The 24,718-nt window shown below is 42.0% G+C and overlaps 1 protein-coding gene across 2 annotated transcripts in view; it reads right to left on the bottom strand.

Moving 5' to 3' along the window:
• UTP4 (UTP4 small subunit processome component) overlaps positions 1-24,709 on the bottom strand; it is a 30,152-nt gene extending 5,443 nt beyond the window's left edge. The window contains exons 1-13 of one of the 2 annotated variants that reach the window (XM_061387716.1): positions 24,622-24,708; positions 22,853-23,013; positions 20,471-20,662; positions 19,483-19,567; positions 17,913-18,002; positions 12,849-13,060; positions 8,482-8,653; positions 8,280-8,371; positions 6,518-6,614; positions 5,698-5,762; positions 4,322-4,444; positions 3,782-3,938; positions 1,155-1,261 (exon numbers count right to left, since the gene is read on the bottom strand). In XM_061387716.1, the coding sequence (XP_061243700.1) occupies positions 1,155-1,261; positions 3,782-3,938; positions 4,322-4,444; positions 5,698-5,762; positions 6,518-6,614; positions 8,280-8,371; positions 8,482-8,653; positions 12,849-13,060; positions 17,913-18,002; positions 19,483-19,567; positions 20,471-20,662; positions 22,853-23,011 (1,551 nt within the window). In that variant the 5' untranslated portion in view covers positions 23,012-23,013; positions 24,622-24,708. Of the gene's footprint in view, positions 1-1,154; positions 1,262-3,781; positions 3,939-4,321; positions 4,445-5,697; positions 5,763-6,517; positions 6,615-8,279; positions 8,372-8,481; positions 8,654-12,848; positions 13,061-17,912; positions 18,003-19,482; positions 19,568-20,470; positions 20,663-22,852; positions 23,014-24,621 lie in introns of both variants that reach the window. The other variant, XM_061387717.1, reaches the window with a different exon arrangement.
• Between the last annotated feature and the right edge of the window lie 9 nt (positions 24,710-24,718).

Genomic DNA, 24,718 nt, shown 5'->3' with positions numbered 1-24,718 from the left:
TTAATTTCATTTTTTTTAAAAGTGCAAGTTTAACTGCCAAGAAAAATGACAGTGTTCACAGAAGACCTGGAGGTAAAGCCTTCCCTGCTGTCTCTACACAGGTATGAATTGCTCGTAAACACATCACTGAACAGGGGATCTGCAGCTCTACACTGAACTTAAAAGAAATTAATGCCTGTATAGCAACCATATGCCAATAAACATTAATTTAAAAAAAAAAGAAATTAATAACTAGGCAAGGACATATATGTCCATCACAAGGCATGGGCACTGGTACACAGAACACTTTTAAATGCCAGGCAAGGCTCAAAGAGCAGTACATGCTCTTGCCACAATGCAATAAAGTTATTAAGTTTAGGGTAATACTTTTTTCTTTTGTATTTTCTTTTTTTAACTGAAGGATAACTGCTTTACAAAGTTTTGTTGTTTTCTGTCAAATATCAACATGAATCAGCCATAGGTATACATATGGCCCTTCCCTCTTGAGCCTCCCTCCCATCTCCCCCGCTATCTCACCCCTCTAGGTTGATACAGAACCCCTGTTTGAGTTCCCTGAGTCATACAGCAAATTCCCATTGGCTATCTATTTTACATGTGGTAATGTAAGTTTCCATGTTGCTCTCTCCATACATCTCACCCTCTCCTCCCCATCCCCACCCCCCTTAAGTTTATGGTAATTATTATCTGACTTTCAGATGAAGATGACAACCTATAAGGGAACATTAGTAATTCAATCTGGGGATGACAATATCATTGCTAATTAGTGAAAAATGTTTTCCTGCTATTCCTAGTTGTTTAATTTGAAAATATCTTGAGATTACAAGGCAAGCTATTGAAGGAAATGGTTTCTATCTGCACCTATTCCTCTGTAGATCAGAATTTTCCTCCTCAAAATACAGACAAAACCTAGATGTAGATTTCATTACTCATAAATCCTTAATTTCAAATTTCTGAGCACGAGTGGCTTCACTGTTCCTATTGACTGATTTTTAATTTAAGATTATAGCTCTGGGGTTTCAAACAGGTAAAACAGGAAAAATTTACAAAAAAAAAAAAAAAAGGCCAGTAATTTTCCAGGTCCTCTCAGTCTTCCTGAGTCTTGTAACTGCAGGGCTAACTTCCTCCTGTTTGCTGCAACCAAACCTCATGCTCACCTTTAGCTGTTTCACGTTGTACACGTGGACACCGGCACTGGAGCCTGAGGCAGCGAGCCAGTTTCCGTCTGGACTGACTGCTAGCAAACACATGGACTGCACGGTCCCTGTGAGGACAGAAGAGCAGCTCAGTCTCTGAATTCCGTGTCCACAGCCAGCCACCCCTGCCCTGAGTCTGACGGCAAAAGCCACCTCAGTTTCCGATTACTGACAGGACAATTTCTCGACAGTTTTACAAATAAGTTCTAGGTGCTAATCTGTCTACTACTGTAATTTAAGCAGCCATTCTTCATGTAAAGAGGAGCCAGAGAGAAAGAAACCGGAAAGCAGCGCTTGCTCGGGAACGAGATGAGCTCCCAACTATGAGAGTGGAGAATCAGAGTTTTTAAGAGCTATCACCAAAATCTATACCTCAGTTGTTCTACCGTCCTTTCCTATCAAATGTTTTTAATCAAAGTTACAAGCAGCAAATTCAATAGGTCTGAGGCAGATCTTTAATTTACAAAGTGCCTGCTATATATTTAGCACTAAGGGAGCATGGGCACAGATGAGCCATCTCTGTCATTAAAAGAATTTGAAACCAATGTGGCAACATGAAAATTCTTTTTTTTGTTGTTGTTTTTAGGTAATTTTATATATGTGATAAATTGAATCAGTTGCTACATTATTCTTAAACATTTCCTCCCATCTTATTGGATGAGTTAAATCTAAAAAATAGTTTTGTTTAAATCTGAAACACACTGGTTATTTAAAAAACTCAGTTTTTAAAGTAAAGCTGAAAAGTAACTAAAGTAAACAAAAACAGTTAGAAAAGTATAAAGATTAATATGAAAATAACCATGTGGAATTACTTCACCAAGGGATAACCACTGTTAATCTATTGATGAAAACGGTTTGTTATCTCTTATGAATGCCTACACACACATATGTTCCTACACGTTGTTTTATGAAATTGGGATTGCGCTAATATACTGTACATTAATATATATAATATATTTATACTGATTTTGAGCATTTTTTCATGACAAGAACGATTCTATATTACTTTTAATGCTTGCAGGATATTGCCTTATTTATCCTATATAACTGGAGAAGGCAATGGCACCCCACTCCAGTACTCTTGCCTGGAAAATCCCATGGATGGAGGAGCCTGGAAGGCTGCAACATTTAAGAGAGAACACATTTTCTTTCCTTTCTCTCTTTTTTCCCTCCCTTCTTCCTTGCCTTCCTGCTTGGGTACCAGTCAAAATGGTTTCCAGGAAGGGCATATTAATCGAAATTTTCATCAGCAGATGACAAGTGCCTGATTTTCTATTCCCTTTTCAATCCAGATCTTTGATATCAGACAGTGATGTGATATGCCAAAGTAAGTGCTGCCTATAAAACATCCCCAAACAATGAAAAAGCTTTACAACTAGACATAAACTAGATGCTAAAGGATGAGTGAGGTGGGTAGAAAAGGGTGGAGAACACTGTGAGCTAAGTGACAAGGACAGGAAAACACAGGTTTGAGGCCTGTGAAGAAACCAGCCTGACCATCAGAGGCAGTAAGATGAGACAGAAAGACAAAATAAAGTCATGTACATGATGCAGACCACAATTTGAAATGAGTGCTAAAGGCAAGGTGAAGAATCTAAGTTTCATAATAAAACCACATATAGGTACTCAATAAACACTGTCAGTTTACTTCATCTGATTCCTGATGTATAAGTTTCTTTTCCTGTTTGCTTCTGGGGCTGCTTATGAGCAGTGAGACTTTAAGTTGATTTTAAAAAGTTGATTTTCCAGGGACGTCCCTGGTAGTTCAGTGGTTGAGATTTCACCTTCAATTCAGGGGCCATGGGTCTGATCCCTGGTCAGAGAACTAGGATCCCATATGGTTGGTGGACAGAAAAACCAAAGCATAAAACAGAGACAATATTGTGGCTAATTTAATGGAAACTTTGAAAATGGTCCACATTAAAAAAAAAATCTTAAAAGTTGATTATCCAGACAGATGGAGTCTAAATAATGGTGAAGTCATTATAATCCTGGACAAGGGAGGGAAAAAAAAGACCCATGGGAAGTACTAAGTACTAAGTTCTTAAGGGTCAACTCACTAAAAGTTATCTACCCACAGTCACACATTCATGCACACTCATGTTCTCAAAACATACAGAAACGTAGCCAAAAACATTAGGACAGGTAGTGAAACTGTATGCACAAGTTCATCTTTATAAAAAAAATAACAAACCCAAAATTAACGTGTCCACAAAATACCTACATACAAGCACCTCCTAGAAATATACACAGATAATAATGGTGGTTATCAGGATCACAAATGATTTTAAGTTTCTTCTTGCTCTACTAACAAAACTCCAAGAAGCGTGATGAAACTTCTCTGGCCCTAAATAAGGAATCAAAAACCCAGTGAGAAAAGAGTAGGTGTGAGCAAACACTTCAGATCTCATCAAGCGTTTTCACTTGCCAGGTATCTCCTCCTGCTTTAAATCGCAGATACGTGTGTGTGTAGTTTTTCCAGGACTGAGAGGAGCATTAGCAAACCCCCGAAAATTGAGATTTAAGTGAAAAAATAGAAACATCGGAGACTGGCAACTCTCTCCCGAGGCCAGGTCCCAACTTGTCACCTGACTGGGGCTGGAAAGCACGCGGGTGCGTGAAGCCTCCTTCCTGGAGCCGAATGACGCGAAGAGACCCTTGATTTGATGCCACAAAGAGCTTTGTTGAATCCTCAGAAAACAAAATCTGGAGGGCAGAGCGAAGGAACACTGGCATTTTGGAAACCTTGGGGGAAACAGTGGTAAAGGTCAGAAGGAGAGAGAAGTTAGACCCAAAGCCCATAAAAAATTAGCAGCGCCAGGCTCACATCACATGAGTGCTTCCTATCTCCAAGGAGGCCCACTGGCCAAGGGCCTGGAACACTGACGCGCCTACTCCCCTCCACTCCCCGCCGTCATCTCCTCAAAAGCCTAACCTTTTACTGCCATTTTGTGCCATTTACCTACTCCTCCAAAAACATAATTTTAAATTTGGCAATAAGAGACCATTTTGTAAGTTTTCTCACTGAACAAGGATTCATATCCTTGTTCAGAAAATTTCCACTTCACACAAAAATCACCCACTGTAAGGTTTCTTCTTATTCAACCAGACCCCGGGTTATCACTTACCCTCTGCAGGCTTATGTTGTCATGTTCGTAATTCAGTCGATACAGAAAAAAACGAGACGCTGTAGAACAGGCTATCCAACCACCACATGGGGAGATACAGCTGCAGATAATGTTCTCAGGACCCTGGCAGAATGAGGAAGCAGGACAAACGGTCAAGTTAAACTTCATTCAAGGTTCACTGTGACATAGATCCTCAAGCTACTGCCACTCTGAATCCACAAAGACCTACACATAATCCCGACAGTCATGTGCTGTGCATCACTACGATTATTTCACAGGTGGAGCATCTGAAGGGTGTGGCTTTGATTTCCAGAAGAGAGGTCTCTGAATAATGTCAGCTTATCACAGCCCTTCACCTACTTCATAGGTAGCTTCCTACTAAACCTAACTCTAAAAACCTGATCAGGCAGGCATTGAATGCAAGGGAGCTTTGGAGGCCTGGTGACTTGGGGACTGGTTTTCTGTTTTGTCAATGACAACCTCCTTTAAAGACCTCTAAGAAACATTAAGTGAGAAAAAATTTGCACTACACAGGAAAAGTTTAGTGTAACATTTGTTATCATTCAAAAAACCCAAGGAACGTCTAAATGTAGGTAAGGGGACTTTCCTGGAGGTCCAGTGGTTAAGATTTCACGCTCCCAAATCAGGGGAGCACAGGTTTAATCCCTGCTCAGGGTACTAAGATGCCCCATGCTGCCCAGCATGGCCAATAAAAGGAAAAAACATTTAAGTATGTATGTACACACACACACATAAACTCATATGCAGAACAAGGTCGAGGAGCATATATAGCTAATCAATTAACAGCAATCATTTCAGGAGGGGTGACTAGAATTAAAGAGCTGGACAAAAATATGAACTATCACTGTTGTTTGAATTCTTTATAGGAAGCCTGTAATTCACAAGTATTGTGCAATTGAAGATGTTTTAAAAGGAAGATACCAAAGCTGTGTGTATAGCACAGTCCCATTAGTACCAAAAGAAAGGATATACACACATACACACAAGTGAACATTTTTTCTAAAAGAATACATAAGAAACCGTTGGCAGCAATCATCTCTGAGGGCTGGGGGGTTAGAAGGAGGTTCATTTTTCACTGCATACTCTTTTTGCACTATTTGAATTTTTTAAGAATATGCATGTTATCTTCATAATACCAAAACAAGAAAAACCAATCTCTTGTATTAATTCATCTAATAAATTCTGAATGCCTGACTTATAATCACAGGAAACCCAATCCTCTTGATATAGTACTTCATTCAAATAATTTTACATTTTACACAGTTTAGGATATCAGCTAAGGACCCCCACCCAAATTTAGAACAGGAAATATGTTCTGGATTTCAGAAGCTGAACACCCAGTTCAACTTCCTTACCTTTGTCTTGAGGTGAAGTAAATGATCTGCATTTTTAGAGAGTGGAAGGGTATCCCCATTCTTTCCTGGAACAAGAAACATCTCTGATATTTTTCTTCCCAAAGGAAGGCTATACAAATGTTTTTTTTCTTTTAAAAAGAAAAAATGGGTAGAATGGACTCTCTACCACTGGGAAATCAGAAACATGTCTGACAGAGTGAGCTTAGAGTCTTCTGGGGGCATGTATACGAAGAGGAGAACAGCGAGCACTTTCTTGGCCTCTCCGTGGGGGCCCTGAATATGGCCATGGCGCTTCTTTTCTGAAGCTGCTCCCCACAGCCAGGCACGCAGGTGGATGGATGTGAAGTTTGTGTGGCCTCAACTTCAACTTCTTTTGTTCATCGTGGAGCCTAAAGCCAAAGCCTCTACTATAAAACAACAGCACCCACACATGTGTCATACCTAAGGCCACGAGGCTGTCACCCTGGTAAGATCTGCATGACCTTCTTTTTCATGAAGGACTCAGCATGAAAATCTGTCATTTTTCAACAGCCTGTTCTGATCCCAGTTCAGCCACGGCGAACTATTCCACTACCCCTGCCTCCCTTATACCCGGTGGTGCACTGTATGGAACTGCACACTTTCCAAAGGTGATTCGGTGTCCAGCTAATGATTTTCACACTCTGAGGAACTTCTCTGCCTATCTAGTGGACAGGAAACAGTAAGGATGTCAAACAGAAAAATAATTGACTTCCATTTTTCCACAAGCAGAATTTCAACTGCAATTTCTGGCTTCTCTCTCCCAGTTTTCTTGTTGTAAAAAAACCTTCTCCTAGCTTACCTGTTGCAACTGTGGATCCCAGTCGCCAGAGTTCCAAGTGATGAGCAAACTGGAAGAGGAGGAGCTGCTTCTTTTTTGCACAGGAAACAAGCCGTCGCTGTACCCGTCCAGGAATCAAAAAGACAGAAACAAGCTGGGGTCATCTAGCGCAGCAACACCTCAGAACACTTATACTGTTGAAATCCACTGACTTGACAAGTATTTCCTAAGTACTACCATACACCAGGGACTGTCATAGGATCTAAAAACACAGCGGTAAATAAAAACCTAGCTACTGGGACTTCCCTGTTGGTCCAGTAGTTAAGAATCAACTTTTCAACATAGGGGATGTGGGTTTGATCCCTGGTCAAAGAACTAAGATCCCACATGCCAGGGGGCAGCTACTGAGCCCATGCGCTCTACAGCCTGTGTGCTCAAACAGGGGACGCCCGTGAGCCACACCAAGGATCCAGCGCAAACAAACGAACAGACAAAAAACCTAGCTACTGCTCTCAAGCTTACAGTTTAAAGGACTGATGTAAAATTAAACAGGCAATTACACTAAGGGTGCAAAGAATTTTAACACGGCTAAGCACAATATGTGATGAATAAAAGTAGAAAGGATATTTAGTTTAACCCCACGGCAGTAAGGGGCTTCCCTGGTGGCTCAGAGGGTAAAGCGTCTGCCTACAATGTGGGAGACCCAGGTTCGATCCCTGGGTTGGGAAGATCCCCTGGAGAAGGAAATGGCAACCCACTCCAATACTCTGGCCTGGAAAATCCCATGGACTGAGAAGCCTGGTAGGCTACAGTCCATGGGGTTGCAAAGAGTTGGACACGACTGAGCGACTTCACTTTCACTTTCAAGGCAGTGAAGACAGGAGCCCAGACATGGTTCACTGGTAAAGATCACTCAGGAAGGAAATCAGGTCAGGATGTTCCAGGCAAACACGTGGCTCGGGAAACATCTCAAAGATAAGAGAGCATTGCGCGGAGTAAAGAGAAGTCCTTCAGAACTGCCAGACTGGGTAGGGGTGGGGATGGAGGTGCTGCAAGAGTGTGAGAGTAGAGGGGAGGGAAGAACCTCTCTTCTCCGTATCAAGACAGGTGTCATGAGCCATGCTAAGGAAGCAGGTCTTTATGCTGAAGGCAACGAGGGCCAACCAAAGGCATTTAAGCATGGAGCGATGAATAAAGTTCCTTTCTAAACAAATCATGTGGAGAATAAGCTGGAGTGACACAAAACTAAATAAAAGGAGATCATTAACAAGATATTGTTAAAAAATCCAGATGAGAACAGACACGGATCCAAACTAGGATCATGGCAGTGTAGACAAAGAGAAATGGCTAGATTCGAGAGAGGATGAGGAAACAGACTCGGTAAGGTTTACTGGTTGAGTGGACCGTAGAAGCAGGTAGTGGGCAGAAGAGTTTCTAGCCTAGAAAGATGATGAATTTACCTAGAAAAGAACTCTGGAAGCCTGGATTTTTTTGCTCTCATCCAGGATAATAAAGAGCCAGCCTCCAAAACAAACAAAATCTCCATAAACCACACCAAACTGGAAAAAGGAGTGATTTCCCCAAAAGCTGAACTAGGAATGCTGCCCTAAACCGCTTGGCCCCTGTAAATATCTTTGCCAGAAGCTTGCTAAGAAACAGATGGAAGAAAGAAGGCAGGTAACTACAGAAGACCTACAGATTTGCCCAAGAGTGAGTGGTGCTGTCTTGCGGGAGAGATGGACGGGGAGGTGAGGAGGTGGTGGGGTTAAAGGATGATACTCACGTGGGGAAAAGTGATTTTTCGGAGAGCAGCATCGTAATTCTTTACCTCCACCTTCTCCATCAGAGGACGAATAACTAAGTGGGTGTCGGTGCCTGCAGTGAAAAGGAGAGGGGAAAAAGCATCGGAATTAGAAAAAGCTCCGCATGAACATAACTGGAGACGGGCAGAGTAAAGAAGCAGCCAGGCGGAGAGCAAAACCCACCTCCAGATATCAGTGCGGTGGGGCTGTGAGCCACGGCTCGCACGTCGTGGGTGTGATGCTGAAATGGCTTCGTCCGCACCCACTGCTTCTCGCTGCTGCTGGAAGTCACAGAGACCAGCTGAAAATGGAACACTGTCCCCTCGGCTGTGCCCACCACGAAACTGTCTTCTTGCTGAGAAAGGAAATCATCAGGGAGGTACATTTGAGCAAAACAAGGCCCAGTGTTAAAATATTCCCCGAGGTTTTCTACCTGGAAAGCTTATGGGGGAAAATGCCCAGAATTGGGGACAGAAGGTTGCAGGGGTCTTTTTTCCTCCAGAAGCTAACAATTCCATGAATAGGTCACAAGGCGCCCCCTGCTGACAAAATAAACAGGAAGTACTTTAAACTTATGAATGCTTTCATATAATGCAAACTAGACCTCAACAGCGGAGAAGGCAATGGCACCCCACTCCAGCACTCTTGCCTGGAAAATCCCATGGATGGAGGAGCCTGGGGGGCTGCAGTCCATGGGGTCGCTAAGAGTCGGACAAGACTCAGTGACTTGACTTTCACTTTTCACTTTCATGCATTGAAGGAGGAAAGGACAACCCACTCCAGTGTTCTTGCCTGGAGAATCCCAGGGACAGGGGAGCCTCGTGGGCTACTGTCTATGGGGTTGCATGAAGCGACTTAGCAGCAGCAGCAGCAGACCTCAACAGAATAGCAATAATATTGGGCAAAAGAGGAGGGGCCTCAAAAGAGGCAGCCAGAAGACAGAAGTTCAGAAAACCCTAAAATTCACTGTTCTTTTTAGAGAAGCAAGGGCAGCCTGAGGAGGGAAAGTGGCCTGATCAATATCACAAAGATGCAGGTTCCCTGGTTCCCCAGTTTAAGGCTCTTTCTGGTCAGTATGTTGAGCACAGGGATTTCTGTTAGTTTTAAAAAGTCTTGCTGTGTCTACAACTACTTTTTAAAATTTCTCTAAAATCATTTTCATTGTAACTTTTTTTTTTTTTGCACATAATTCTGAGTAAGAAAAAAACAAAGCAGGATACTTGATAGGGTAGTGAGAAAAAAAATCAGGAACCTGGATCAGTAGTTAAACCAGTCAAATAGTGTAAAGAGTAGGTGAACTGATCAACAACAGTTAGAAGTCTGAACACATGAGAACGGAGCTGCCGTCAACTACACACGGTGCTAGGAACTTTAAGTCATATCATCTCTAATCTTTCACCAGCTGGAACGTTAAGTATCATTTGCCCTATTGGGAGCAACTCTAAAGGACTGAAATGAGCATAGCAAGTCCTTGTCAAGGGAGCCCTTTGATTGTTCAAGAGCTATTTCACAACTCTACGAATTGTGAAAAGCTGAGTGATGCAAAAGATTCTCTTGCGTAGAGATGCAAAGGGATTCTGCTTCGTAGAACGCAGTGGATGACTGCCCTGTGGACACTGAGTTTGCAACAAAATCGTAAAACATTTCACCTTCCTGATGGCCTGACATAACTGTGTTCTGATTTCTCCCTTTGAACTGCTTGTGACATCTTACTGGCTCCCTCATTAATTAATGAGTTACAGAAAATCTTGGACATACGTCTATTTCATGTTTGTATGAATCATGATTTTACTTTTTCTTTCCCCTGCCTAATCATCATTTAATAGGCCTCTACCCTGATAAGGAATCTGGAACTTCAAGAGTTTACCTGCTTGTCCATTTACAGACTTGACAAAGCTACATGCTCTCTGCTGCTAAAGCCTTTGCTCTGGGCACAGGCCTCTCCTTTACCTCCTCTGAGGGTACAGTTTGAAAGACATCAGTCCAGAGCAAAAGGGAAAATACTGAGCTGCTTAGGAACTCACGCGCTCTTTGCCTCTACCTCCACTAAACAGATCAAGTGGCCATCTGCTCGAAGTCCTACCTACAGAGAAGAACTGGGAAGGCAAGTCTCTCACCCCACATTCTCTTTCCTTGAGGTCGTATCATAAAAGCACTAAGGAAACAAATGCTCTCTGGGGGCTTCCCTGGTGGTCCAGTGGTTAAGAAGCTGCCTGCCAATGCAGGGGACATGGGTTCGATCCTTGGTGGCGGAATGAAGTCCATGGGCCACAATTAGAGAAGCCCAAATACCACAACTACTGAGCCCATGCTCCACAACAAAAGAAGCCTGCTCACTGTAATGAGAGAAGCCCTTGTGCCACAACTAGAGAAAGCCCATGCTCTGCAATGAAAAGCAGTGCAGCCAAAATAAAAGTTAAACTAAAAAAAAACAAAAAAAAATTTTTTAAAGGGCTTTCTTGGAGTGCAGCAGGAACCAAGCAAGGGAAAAGCTGAGTGAGTGGAGCTTGGAAGAGGGGTGTATGTGATTGTGGACACACACAAGGCCTCCAAGTATCAAAGGACTGGGTGTTTGCCAAAATTCACTCTTTAATCAAGGAAAAACCATTAAAAAGAAACCTAAAAATAATCATCTGTTCTGGCAAGAGAGTGTGGAGAAAAGCTTGAAATTAGGATTGGTTTTAAGAGATGTAAAAATGGTACCAGCACACTCACTGCGCCAGACGCCGTACCTAGCACTTCACGAGTACAACCCATTTAACCTTTCCTCAGACGGCTCAGAGGCAGGTATTACGAACATTCCTGTTTTCACATAGGAAGAAACTGAGGCGTAGAAGGCAGCAACCTGCCCGAGGAAGGTATGGAACTATATTAAGTGGCACAACTGGGATTCAAATCAAAGTCTGCCCAGTTCCAGAGTTTGTGATAAGCATTTCTGAGGACTGGAATTTGTATCACTGCATTTTTTTCAGTTTTTTTTTTTTTTTTAAGTACCACAATCCTTTGATTCTCAGGTACACACTCTCCCACATTTTAACATCTCTGAAATAAAAATCTTATATCTGTCAATCTTTGTATGTGTGACATCTTTAGATAAAGAACGAATATCAAAACTTCTGGAAGAGTTGTCAAAAGCCTAAAAGAAAACTTTGTGACCACAGTGGGGCATCTTCTATGAACACCGTGGATGGCAGAGAGGCATGTGTGGGAACCATGGAGCCTGAGAACTGAGTCCAAGTGATTCAGAGTCCAGCTGAACGTGAAAAAGTTCTAGGAATAACCTCATTGCTTTATTTCACACACTTTCCGTTTTATATATGCGTAAGAGTAATATGACAAAAATTTATGTTGAAGTCTCAAGCAGCTTTTCAATAAGAAAACATAAATTCTACATTTAAGAAAGCACTGTAGTCAGAATGGCCACCATCAAAAAAATCTACAAACATTAAATGCTGGATAGGATGTGGAGAAAAGGGAACCCTCTGGCACTGTTAGTGGGAATGTAAATTGATACAGACCCTATGGAGAACAGTACGGAGATCCCTTAAAAAACTAGGAATAAAACTACCATATGACCTAACAATCATACTACTGGACATATACCCTAAGAAAATCATAATTCAAAAAAACACATGTACCCCAATGTTCATCACAGAACTATTTACAACAGCCAGGACACGGAAGCAACCTAGATGTCCATCCACAGATGAATGGATAAAGAAGTTGTGGTACACAGATACAAGGAATGCTGCTCAGACATAAAAAGGAATGAATTTGAATCAGTTCTAGTGAAGTGAATGAACCTAGAGCCTGTAACACAGAGTGAAGGAAGTCAGAAAAACAAACATTGTAATATAAACGCATATATATGGAATTTTAAAAACGGTTCTGATAAACCTATTTGCAGGGCAGGAATAGAGATGCAGACAGAGAGAAAAGATGTGTAGACACAATGGGGGAAGGGGACGGTGCGACAAATAGAGCAGCACTGAAGCATATATATGTGTAAAACAACTAGAGGGAAGTTTGCTACATAACACAGGGAGCGCAAATCTGTGACAACCCCGAGGGATGGGAAGGGGGAGAGGTGGAAGGGAGTTTCAAAAGGGAGGGAGCATATGGATACTAACGGCTGATTCACGTTGTTGTATGGCAGAAACCAAGGCAACATACTAAAGCAATTATCCTCCAATTAAAAAATTTTAAAAGCACTGTATCAGTTTATATTGTAAAAGCTTATATTATATGTTTATAAAATACTAATTTTACATTAAAAAAACCCCGCTCTGTCAAAAGGTGGGTTAACCGGGGATGAGGAGGCTCTGAAAAAAGCCTCTCAGCTAACTAACCTTTTAGGGACTATTCTCTATCTGTTGGAGAGTAAGAGTTCAGGCAAATTCTGTGGGTTTTGAGACACACTGCTCTAAGCTCATCTTCCTCCACTACAACACTCAGCATTAGGGAAGAGTGTTGGTGGCACAGCACCGACACAGCCTTCTCCCCTCCCCGCCCAGGGTGGACAGGAACTGCTCCAAAGGGGCTATACTCACAGGGGATACGGCAATGGACTGCACGTCAGCATTCGAGACCAGATGGTTCTTCACGAGGGTCCCGGTAGCTGAGTCCCAGATCTGCACCTTCCCAGCAGAGTCCACGCTTATGACAGTGCCATCGGACAGGAAGGCCACACCCCAAATGATGCACTTCCGCTTCGACACGCCCATGTACTGCCTATCCACCAGCATCTTACCAATAGCGCTCCCTGGTAAAAAAAAGCAAAGCCCACGTTTGAACAGCACTCATTTCTCCTTAGTCTTGAAAAGCTGTCTATGTTAGCATCTGGTAAGTTCAGCTGCTTGAGCCCAGACCACAGAGAGCCAGTAAACAGTGGTTATGGTGAACTCAAGTATGGAACACCAAAATGTTACTTAGAGAAGGAGGGTGGGGCAGGGGCTTGTTGACAGAAGAAATTTGTGGTGAGGAGGTGAGATGGAAAGGAGATGTTTGATACTTCACTTAAAAATGGCCAGCTGTGCATACATATGCTCCTCTGCTCGTTTCCAAATCTCCAGGAGAATGGGACAGAAGACAACAGTGTCAAAATTTGGGGATTGGAAAGCAGACACAGAGTAGTAACTGACTTACTAGAACCTGAAAACTAAGTCCCAAATTAGCAGTAAGAAGAGCCAAGAAACCACCTGATTTCTACCATGGAATCCTCAGAAGACCCAGCAACTGGTGACTCCAGACACACTGGAAATAGAGGGGAAAGTGCGGTTAAAAGGAGGGACTGGTTGAAAAAAAGTTTAAGAAACCTGAGATGCTAAAGGCAAAGGAGAAAAGGAAAGATATATCCATCTGAATGCAGAGTTCCAAAGAATAGCAAGGAGAGATGAGAAAACTTTCCTCAGTGATCAATGCAAAGAAATTGAGGAAAACAATAGAATGGGAAAGTCTAGAGATCTCTTCAAGAAAATTAGAGCTACCAGGGGAACATTTCAAGCAAAGATGAGCACAATAAACAAAAGAAGTAGTATGGACCTAACAGAAGCAGAAGATATTAAGAAGAGGTGGCAAGAATACACAGAAGAACTGTACAAAAAAGAGCTTCACGACCCAGATAATCACGATGGTGTGATCACTCACCTAGAGCCAGACATCCTGGAATGTGTTAAGTCAAGTGGGCCTTAGAAAGCATTACTATGAACAAAGCTAGTGGAAGTGATGGAATTCCAGTGGAGCTATTTCAAATTCTAAAACATGATGTTGTGAAAGTGCTGCACTCAGTATGCCAGCAAATTTGGAAAACTCAGCAGTGGGCACAGGACTGGAAAAGGTCAGTTTTCATTCCAATCCCAGAGAAGGGCAATGCCAATGAATGTTCAAACTACCGCACAATTGCACTCATCTTACACGCTAGCAAAGTAATGCTCAAAATTCTCCAAGCCAGGCTTTAATAGTACATGACCCGTGAACTTCCCAATGTTCAAGCTACATTTAGAAGAGCCAGAGGAACCAGAGATCAAATTGCCAACATCCGCAGGATCATTGAAAAAGCAAGAGAGTTCCAGAAAAACATCTGCTTCTGTTTTATTGACTATGCCAAAGCCTTTGACTGTGTGGATCACAATAAACTGTGGAACATTCTTCAAGAGATGGGAATACCAGACCAGCTTACCTGCCTCCTGAGAAATCTGTATGCAGGTCAAGAAGCAACACTTAGAATTGGACATGGAACAACAGACTGGTTCCAAATAGGAAAAGGAGTACATCAAGGCTGTGTATTGTCACCCTGCTTATTTAACTTATATGCAGAGTACATCACGCAAAATACCAGGCTGGATGAAGCACAAGCTGGAATCAAGATTGCTGGGAGAAATATTAATAACCTCAGATATGAAGATGACACCACCCTTATGACAGAAAGTGAAGAAGAACTGAAGAGCCTCTTGATGAAAGTGTAAGAGGAGAGTGAAAAAATTGGCTTAAAATTCAACATTTGGAAAATTAAGATCATGGCATCCAGTTCCATCACTTCATGGCAAATAGGTGGGGAAACAATGGAAACAGTGGCAGACTTTCTTTTCTTGGGTTCCAAAATCACTGCAGATGGTGACTGCAGCCATGAAATTAAAAGATGCTTACTCCTTGGAAGAAAAATTATGACCAACCTAGATAGCATATTAAAAAGCAGAGACATTACTTTGCCAACAAAGATATGTCTAGTCAAAGCTACGGTTTTTCCAGTGGTCATGTACAGATGTGAGAGTTGGACTGTGAAGAAAGCTGAGCACCAAAGAATTGATGCTTTTGAACTGTGGTGTTGGAGAAGACTCTTGAGAGTCCCTTGGGCTGCAAGGAGATCCAACCAGTCCATCCTAAAGGAACTCAGTCCTGAATATTCATTGGAAGGACTGATGCTGAAGCTGAAACTCTAATACTATGGCCACTTGATGTGAAGAACTGCCTCACTAGAGAAGACCCTGATGCTGGGAAAGATGGAAGGCAGGAGGCGAAGGGGACGAAAGAGGATGAGATGGTTGGATGGCATCACTGACTCAATGGACATGAGTTTGAGTAAGCTCTGGGAGTTGGTGATGGACAGGGAAGCCTGGCGTGCTACAGTCCACAGGGTTGCAAAGAGTCGGACACGACTGAGTGACTGAACTGATATGATATCCCTTAGATCCTGCCTGACAGCTAAGAAGCCAGGCAACTCCCCAAATTCCACTTCTCAGAGGAGACTAGAAACTTATTCTCTGAAGAGGGCTATCAGTGTAACTGAGGGTGGGAGTGCTATATGGAGCATAGATTAAGTGGCAACTTCTCACTCAACATTAAGAACACCAGTTTTCTTAGAATCCTGAGGGCCCTGCTTGTTATCACCCCACAGGAGAACAAAAAACACTTCTGGGAAATATGACTTGGACAAGACAAAAGACCTGTCTTTAGAGCTTCCCCATACTGACAGTCAAGCCAGACCATTCCTCAGTGAAGCTTAGATGCAATAAACCTGTCTGGTGATGAAAGGAACCCCTAGACACTGGAAGACAGCCTTAGTATGGAAGGCAGAGGCCCAAGAGAGGGGTAGAGAAAAATAAATAACGGTTGCAGAAGAGAATAGTGTTGGAGAATAGTATACTATATAATGAAATAAAAAGAGAATGCTATAAAAAAGAACATTCAGGAAACAAAGAAGAAGTCTAGAAACAAACAGCAGAAAGGAAAATCTCAAGAAAAGGTCTAAGATAAAGATGACAAACTCTCTAAGGAAGCAGAGTAAAAAGTTACGAGATGAAAAGTAACAGGAAAAAGAAAGAAAATAAATGAGAAAAGCCAATATTCAAATGCTAAAATTCTAGAAAAAAATGGAGAGCAACTCATTTAGAAAATGATTATAAGAATTTTTCCTCAGAAATGGAAAACATGGGTTTTTGGATTAAAGGAACCTATCAAGTTGTCCAATATAATCGATATTAACAGATTCACACAACAAAGAACATAATTATTAAATTCAGAACAGTAAAGATAAAAGGAAGATCTTAAAAACTCCCAGGAAAAACAAACCACAAAAACCCACACAAAGCATCTACTCCCAGAAAGGCATCAGACTTCATAACAGCAATAGACGTTGAACAGAAGAACCAGGGCTTCAACATTCTAAGGAAAAATAATTTCCAACGTAGAATTCTTTCTCATAAAAACCCTTTCTCAGGATCCACCAAACAAAGTGATAAACTAGGAAAGTGCATGACATGGCTATGGGGAACTCTACATGAGAAACAAGCAAAGGAAATTCCCAGAATGGTTGAAAAATCAGAATTCAAGATCTCAGAGTTGTGCAGCAGGCCCAGAAACTGGCTCCACTCGACTGAGGCAGGGCACAGGCTCTGGGAGAGAATCCTTCAAGGCGGCAAAAGTGGTAGGAAGAAAACCACAAGTGGGAATTACCTAGTGGTCCGTGGTTAGTGGCGGTCTGGTGCTTTCACTGCAGGGGTCCAGGTTCAATCCCTGGCCAGGAAACTAAGATCCTGCAAGCCATGCAGTGCACCCCACTGCACCCAAAATGAGAAAGAAAACCAGATGTAGCAGAACCTACCTTATACAACTAGAAGAATGTAGAGATGAATTACTGATATAGGTATCAATCACACACACGAGAGAGAGACAGACACACAATATTAACGAAAAGAATACAGGGTACTTTCCAATTAAAAATAAAATTTAAAAAGACCTTACAGTAAAAGGAAAAGACATTTACTCTGCAAGTAGTACCTATATAGTCTGAGAATAAAAACATCAACTGCTAATCTGAACAAAATTACAATATAACCGTCCTAGGAGGATCAAGAAGAAATGAGTGCATGTAGCAAAGTGCAAAGAAAGAGGGTTAATACAGAAGTCAATAAATAATGGGCTAAAACTGAGAAAATAAAGTACAGTGTTTTAAGCATACTATGTATAGCACAGAGACAGATACCAAAAGAAACAGCTAAGAGTTGCAGGTTATTGCCTTTGAGGAGCAGGAGAAGGGATACTGGGGGAATCCTGCTTTTTTGTAACAAGCCTTAAGGAATTCTTTGACTATATGCATATATGACTGATAACAATAAAAAACTTGCTTAAGCAGTACAGAGAAAGAAAAAGGCGACATCCCTGCCGTGTGTATCCTCTCATCGTAGAGGGGAGTACAGACGGCCACCTAACAGGTTGAAGTCAGTCTCATCACTGAAGGAATCCATCAGCCAATCCTCCAGGCCAAGAGCAGAGGAAATACATGACTGTGTTACCAAGAACTAAGGTTCCTCAGAGACAGACATCTTCTTTTATGAAGAACTGGTATATATAAATAGGTATCTACTGGTTATTTATATTAAGTGGCTTACTGGTTGAAGGCAAATTTTAGTGTGAAATTCTTATGACGAAAAATACTGTATTTAATTGAAGAATCAAGAGTCTCCTAAAAGCAGCAGTAGGAATCTAAGAAAGACATGAAATTCATGGTGACATCTCAGAAGGCTGGTGAAAGCACAAGGACACAAGCTTTTGGAAACAGACAAATGTGAATCTGCAAACAAGACCCACATCCCAAATGAGCTGAGAAAAACAGTCACCTGATTTGGAGTCAAACACGCTAATATAGTCTATGGAGCCAGCCGCAACGTGAGTACCAGCAGGATGCCAGCTAAGACTCAGGATTCGACCTGGGGAATTTTACAACCAAGGAGAAAGTGACATACACGTAAATATACAGCAAACGGTAACTGAGTTCTCTTTCCACAGTGATCTACAGGGCTAGCGTTCTATAGTCTTAGCGCTTACCTACTGCATTTTTGAGAAGAACTGTTTTGTAACAGGTGAGGAACAACTTTTTCCTGGGACTCACGTGACATATTTGATGCTTGCTTTTAATAATGGATAAATGGTTGACAGGAGTGCAAACAAACACAAACTTCTGAGGGTGATCCGGCAGTAACCAAACAAAATACAAACGTGCATATCTGTCACAGCAACTACACTGGCAATTTCACCACAGAGAAATATTACTGGAGTGCCCAAGTGAAGAGAAGAATGTTCGTTACAGCACTGGCTTGAGTAGTAAAAAAAATATTAATAATAATATCTATCAATAGGAGTTTGGTCAAATAAATTATGGAACACTGTAAAATGGAATGCCACTCATATGAGCACAACTCAACTCACACAGGAAGATGTCTGTGATATAGCAAATGAAAAAAAAATAAGCTAAAAAGCAGGTGCAAGCACTCTTGGAAATGTATCCGTCAATGTATCCATCCATTTGAAGATACAAAAAGGTCTAGATTCATTTAAAAATGTTGCCTACAGACTGAAATGAGCCACTTATTTTTCCTTTCACCCTTAGCCAAACACATGGAATTTTTTTTTTCAAACGCGTGAAATTTTTAACAACACTGTGTCACCTTTGTAATTAAAAAATACAACACCTGCAAGATATTAAAAACAAACATACAGGGATTTGATGAATACAGAATGAATATTACTGTTGGACACAGAGAACATCTCAGACACCACTCTCCAGAAGAGGAGTCAGCATATTGTAACCCAAAGGCCAACTTGAGGTGAGTTGTCGTTAATGAAGTTTTAGGCAAGTACAACCATCCCCATTTGTTTAAGCATTATCCAGGGCTACTTTGCTGAAGCCTACAATATATATTAGCTGGTGTCTTTACAGAAACAGGTTGCCAACCTCTGATCTGGAAGTCTGTGTGAGTAGCTGCAGCTGGAACAGGGGCAACTGTCTATAAAATTCCCACATTCAACTTGAATGTACTAGCAGGACTGAGAACCAGAGCCTCTACCTACAGGAAAAGTCCTAGTTTTGAGACTTTATGCACATTTATCAAAACTTCACTAACGTGAGTGAGAACTAACAAACTGATTCACACAGAAACACTTGCTTTTCTATTTTGGACTGCCAGTTTTCTCTGTTATTACCTAACCAGGCAGTCACAACCACGCTATGTTACACAGTAAAGAGAACCTGAGCTAAGGACATCTGCCAGCATATACCCTGCATCACAGAAAGCTGGCACACAGATAAAATACTCTCTGGACCCATGGGAAAGTATCCCATCTCCAGCGGCACAGAAACGTAACTTCTTGTTAACACTAATCGCTGCCCTGATGACAAATAACCCTTACTTTTCTGACGATCAAAATTTCTTTCAAACTGGATTTTGTCTGGGGTGATCTGAAATAATTTCACAGATCCATCTTCACAGCCAACCTATCATGGAAAAGGGGGTGGAAGACAGAGAAAGCATTTTAGAGAACCAAATATACACATTTAAAATATATACATTTCTTCCCTCAAGCTAACACTTGCTCTGAAAGAGAAAAAATAGTTTGTGAGATGAAAAAAGTACTGGTATCAAGAAATTTGGTTCCTGGCAGCCTTCATAACCCAACCAGAAAGCAGGCCAATGAGTGGCCTAATTCCTGCACAGGACATGGAGGAAATAGGATTTCACGGCATGTCTGTGCTAGATACAACGGCCTAAATTAAAGACCCATTAACTGTGTCACCTTCATGGAGATATGTCAAGATACTGTAAAATAGTACCAAAAAAAAAAATCAGAAACTTATTACAGAAAATTAATGGTAAGAATGTGCGGGGAGGAGGGAAATCTTAAGTCTGTGCTCAAAAAATTTTTGAGAAACATGGTTCCACAAGTTGACTTGTAAAAAGACCTATCAGAACTTTTAGTATACTAACATGTGTTGTGAATCTACAGAAGGATTTAATACGTGGTAATTCTGAAACAAAATGTATCATAAAACACAAAGTACAGCAAAACAAAAGACAGTGTCTGTATCTCCCAATTCCAAAGGACACAATTTGGGAGATGCTAAACCACACTGAAACCTCTGGTGTCATAAATGAACAAACAAGATCCAAAGTAGAAGCAGAAAGGGTGCAAAAGGACAAGGGATTTTTACATCTCCAGTAATAACCCCAGTCATGTATCTCCTATTGGAATCCAGGTACAATTGGTTGCTTGAATTCAGCTCAGACTGGAATTGTGACTGGCCACAATGTAACTTCACCTTCCTATGAACACAGGGAAGCAAGTGTAAATGGGTGCAAGAGGAAATCTCGGTTTGGACTACCAATAGTTGCATACTGACCAAAAGTTGAGAGCCATTGGGGCTGGCGGCCATGCTCCAGATGGGCCCTCCAAAGGCATCCACAGCATACTTGATGGTCAATGCCTGTAAATCATACTCGATAATTTCTCCATTGAGTCCAGCACTAAACAGTCGCTGTCCTTTCGCCCAGCACAGAGCTTCTGTGGCCCGAGACTCATGACCTGGGAAAAACTACAGAAACACCATAACTTCTCAACCCACCAAGAATTCACCAGCTACCAGCACTGAGTGATCACAGGCAAACGGGGAAAATTAAAACGCCTCTCTAGAAATAACTTAGTGTGGAGTTTCACATTATCTGAAGATCATGATACCGATATTTTCATTTTTTTTCAGGCTCACATTTTAGTTATACAGTTGGTTTTGTTTCTTCTTCTAGGACTTGTTCTGCAAAATGTTTTCGGACAATAAAGTCTGCAAGTAATTGTATTTGATGTTATCTGATTTTTAAAAGTCATTGCAATGATCTTGATGGATGATTTCAAAGGTGTATACGTGTCAAAAGTTATCAATATGTATACTTTGAAAACATGTTGCTTATTGTGGGCCAATTTCACCAATAAACGTCTAAAAAATGAAAATAAAAGAAATGAATGCAGCTCACTCCAGCTTTTCATTCAAGTCTCAGATTTCTAAGTGTTTTCTTCTTGCTCAAAAAGCATTCATACAATCAAGGAATCTTATTCTTATAGCTGCTTGCCACCAAAGGGAATGAAAGTGAAACTGAAAGGGAAGTTGCTTAGTCGTGTCCGACTCTTGGCGACCCCCTGGACTGCAGCCTACCAGGCTCCTCTGTCCATGGGATTTTCAAGGCAAGAGTACTGGAGTGGGTTGCCATTGCCTTCTCCAGGAGAGATACAATTTTTCCTATCTGAACTTGAAAAAGCAAAGCACCTGTAAATGGTCTGCCCAAATTGCCAAAGTCAATGACACAAATAGAAGATAAGTCTCCTTACTACTAGTCTCTACTCTTCACTCTCATGATCTGAGAGTGATCACCCAAGCTAATCAATCTTCAATAGCCAGAAAGGGAACAAGGAAACAAAGTGGAAGACTAGACTGAATTAATTGTTCAAGAAAAAAGAAAACTGATGGGAGTGGAAAATGAGATGTACTAGGTAAAGACTGGTCGAATATATATTAACTCAGTGATGCCTTTGTATTAAGCACTTGCTAAATGCTGGGAATACAGCCATATCACTGACAAGATCCCTTTTTCATAAAATCTGAAGTTCAGCAGGGAAGAAGACATTAAACAAATATATAAACAATTATATAGTTGCAATGATAACAAGAAAAATCACAGGATGCAACAAGCGTGCATCACAGCATGTTTTTCACGCTATAGAATGAGACTCATTTTTTCCGACCAGTGATTTCTTAACTCTGTTATTGCTTCAGGGGTCAGCTCAGGTAAGTCATCCCTTTCCAGGAATCCTAAACCCACCTCATCAGAGCAAGGCACCTCTCCACTAAGATTCTATGCCCATGCTTAGGTCTATCATAAAACTGACCACACTATTTCAAAACTGTATAGTCATCTTTCCCCCACTGGATTTTGAGCTCCTTGAAGGTAGGGCCTCTGACATTTATCTTAATGCCTAATGCTTGTAGTCATTTAGAAACAGTTACAGAGTACCTAAATTCCAAGTACTAAGCTGCAAGACACTGCATTCATTTTTCCTTCTATTCATTTGTATCATGGTGTTGAGGGCATGCAAGGCACTCAATAAATGTGAACTGAATTATTTTGCTGCATCTGAAATCTGTAATCAGAGACTTTGAAAAATATGCTGCTGTAACAGCCCTGTGCGTATACCCAAATGATATTTTACCTAATTTAAAATCTTTACTTCCAAACATTAGGTATATAAATCTACCTTCTCTCAAATAGATAGTTTAGGAATTCATCTTCTTGCTATCACATCACCAAAAAGTTTGATATTAAAACATCTCATCATTTTTTTCTGAATTAGCAGTGAAATGGGTAATAACACAGCAGGAAATGCCACTTTACTAAAGTTACAATGGTGCAGAGACTGATAGGAAGCAATGATCTTGACAATAAGAATGCTGTGCCCGACAGATCTAGTAAACATCAGTTTCTAAATGGCAGTGAGCACCACAATTCCTAGGTAGGATCTTTCTAACCAACATTACATAGATTGAAGCTCTAAGCTCATCAGTCAGACAAGAGATTGTATATTTGTTCTGTGTTTCTAAACAACAGAGAGAGTAGGGGAGAGTCATTTTCTTCTTATCTCTTTGCATACAAAAAGGACATAGAAGATTTTGCAGAATTGAACTTAAGAAAAAAAAATTAACATCGACACCACCAAATCAGGCTCCCAAATGACTTACTTTCTCCTGAAAGTAGTTTGCTGACAAATTATAGATTTCCACAGTGCCATCTGTTCGTGAAACAGCCAATCTGTTTGACTGGTTATTGTAAGCCACACAGCGGATCCCTGATGGAACATAATTAAAGAAACGCACTCGATGGACATTAAATTCACCCATTCCTAGGAGAGGAGAAAAGAATCATTGTTAAACAGCGGTATGTCACATCTATTGTTTTTTATTACCACTCTTCTGGACTTTCGTCATGGCTCAGATGGTAAAGAATCAGCCTGCAATGAGGGAGACCTGGGTTCCATCTCTGAGTTGGGAATATCCCCTGGAGGAGGGCATGGCAACCCACTCCAGTATTCTTGCCTGGAGAAGCCCCATGGACAGAGGAGCTTGGCGGGCTACAGTCCATAGGGTCGCAAAGAGTCGGACACGACTAAGCACAGCACAGTACCACTGTTCTACGTGGCAGACTCCAAATGTATCTCACTGAGGTTCATTTCTATTTTTTCCCTCCTTTTTTGGGGGTGGGGAGAAGGCCAGGCAGGAACTGGGGGTAGGGAGGATATGGGATCTTAGTTCCCCTGCCCCCTTCACTAGAAGCTCCCAGTCTTAACCCCTGGACCACCTGGGAAGTCTGTCTGAGGTTCATTTTAACATATTCAACTAAAGATGCTTTCATGGTCCACACAGAATCTATCAAATAGTCTCCAGAAGCTCAGGATTCTTCCACAAAAAAAATTCAAAAATCATCACATAGAGCATCACCCAGCCTCCTAGCAATCCTGCAAACTGCCTGAAGGAAGTGCTCCAGGAAAAGAGGTGAGAATCTAAAACTTGATCTTAGAGCAAAAGACTGAACATAACCTTATTTTTTTACTTGGAGTGCGCGCTTGAATGGAGCCACAAAGAGCTGACCAAATGTATTCGAAAAGAAAGTGAAGTCGCTCAGTCGCGTCCAACTCTTTGCGACCCCATGGACTGTATGTAGTCTACCAGGTTCCTCCACGCATGGGACTTTCCAGGCAAGAATACTAGAGTGGGTTGCCATTTCCTTCCCCAGGAATTGTATTCGAGGCAGAACTAAAGTCTCCTTCGTATTTGGTGCGTGAGGTTTCTGGGGCTGCGGGTGGTGAATAGGAGGATCAATACCTCGACCATTCTAAGAAAGCAAGAAATGGTGACAGTCTAAAGGAGTCTCTCAAAGTCAGGTCCGCAGAATTCCTAAACCAAAACGATCTTTAACAAGGCAGGATTCCGGGTACTAATCCATAGCTCCAGAATTCCAGTCTTTTGGGGTGGGAGATGATCAAGGAACCTGAATTTTGGCAAACATCTCCATCTCCACTGCATGCTGTCTGCAAATCACAGACTCAACTACGGTGGTGACGGTGGGGCTGATGGGCAGGAAGAACCAAGAGCTTCTTAGCGGGAAGAAGCGACAGGACTGATCGGGCATCTGTCAGTTACTTTCTCTATCCCCAGCTCCGCCGCCGCCAAAAGACGCACTCGGGTCAAGTTCGCCCCGTTACTCATCTCCCTTCAAGGTGAAGAATCTGCCAGGAGAGAAGGCGCGTTCGGCCCAGCTAGGCTATGTGTGTTTCCGAGGCGCGCGAGGGCTCCGCCGCCCCTTCCCTCTCCGGGGATCTCTAGAGTAACCTCCACCCGGCCTCGGCAGAGGGGAATCGGCGAGTTTCCCGGGGGGCCGACCTAGAGCAGGCCGCACTCCCTAGATACACCCCCATCCCATCCCCGCCCCCTACGCCCCTTCCCCAACTCACCGGTGGAAGGGCTCGCCACTCAGGGAGCTCGTCTCTCCCCGCCCCGGCCCCACGTGCGCGCGCTCGCGTGTTCTGCCCCGGAAGTGCTCGCGGCGCA

Source organism: Bos javanicus, chromosome 18 (genome assembly GCF_032452875.1).
Source record: "Bos javanicus breed banteng chromosome 18, ARS-OSU_banteng_1.0, whole genome shotgun sequence".
Taxonomy (NCBI): Eukaryota; Metazoa; Chordata; class Mammalia; order Artiodactyla; family Bovidae; genus Bos; species Bos javanicus.
The sequence above is the reverse complement of the archived record's forward strand: the minus strand, read 5'-3'. Positions and strand labels throughout refer to the sequence as shown.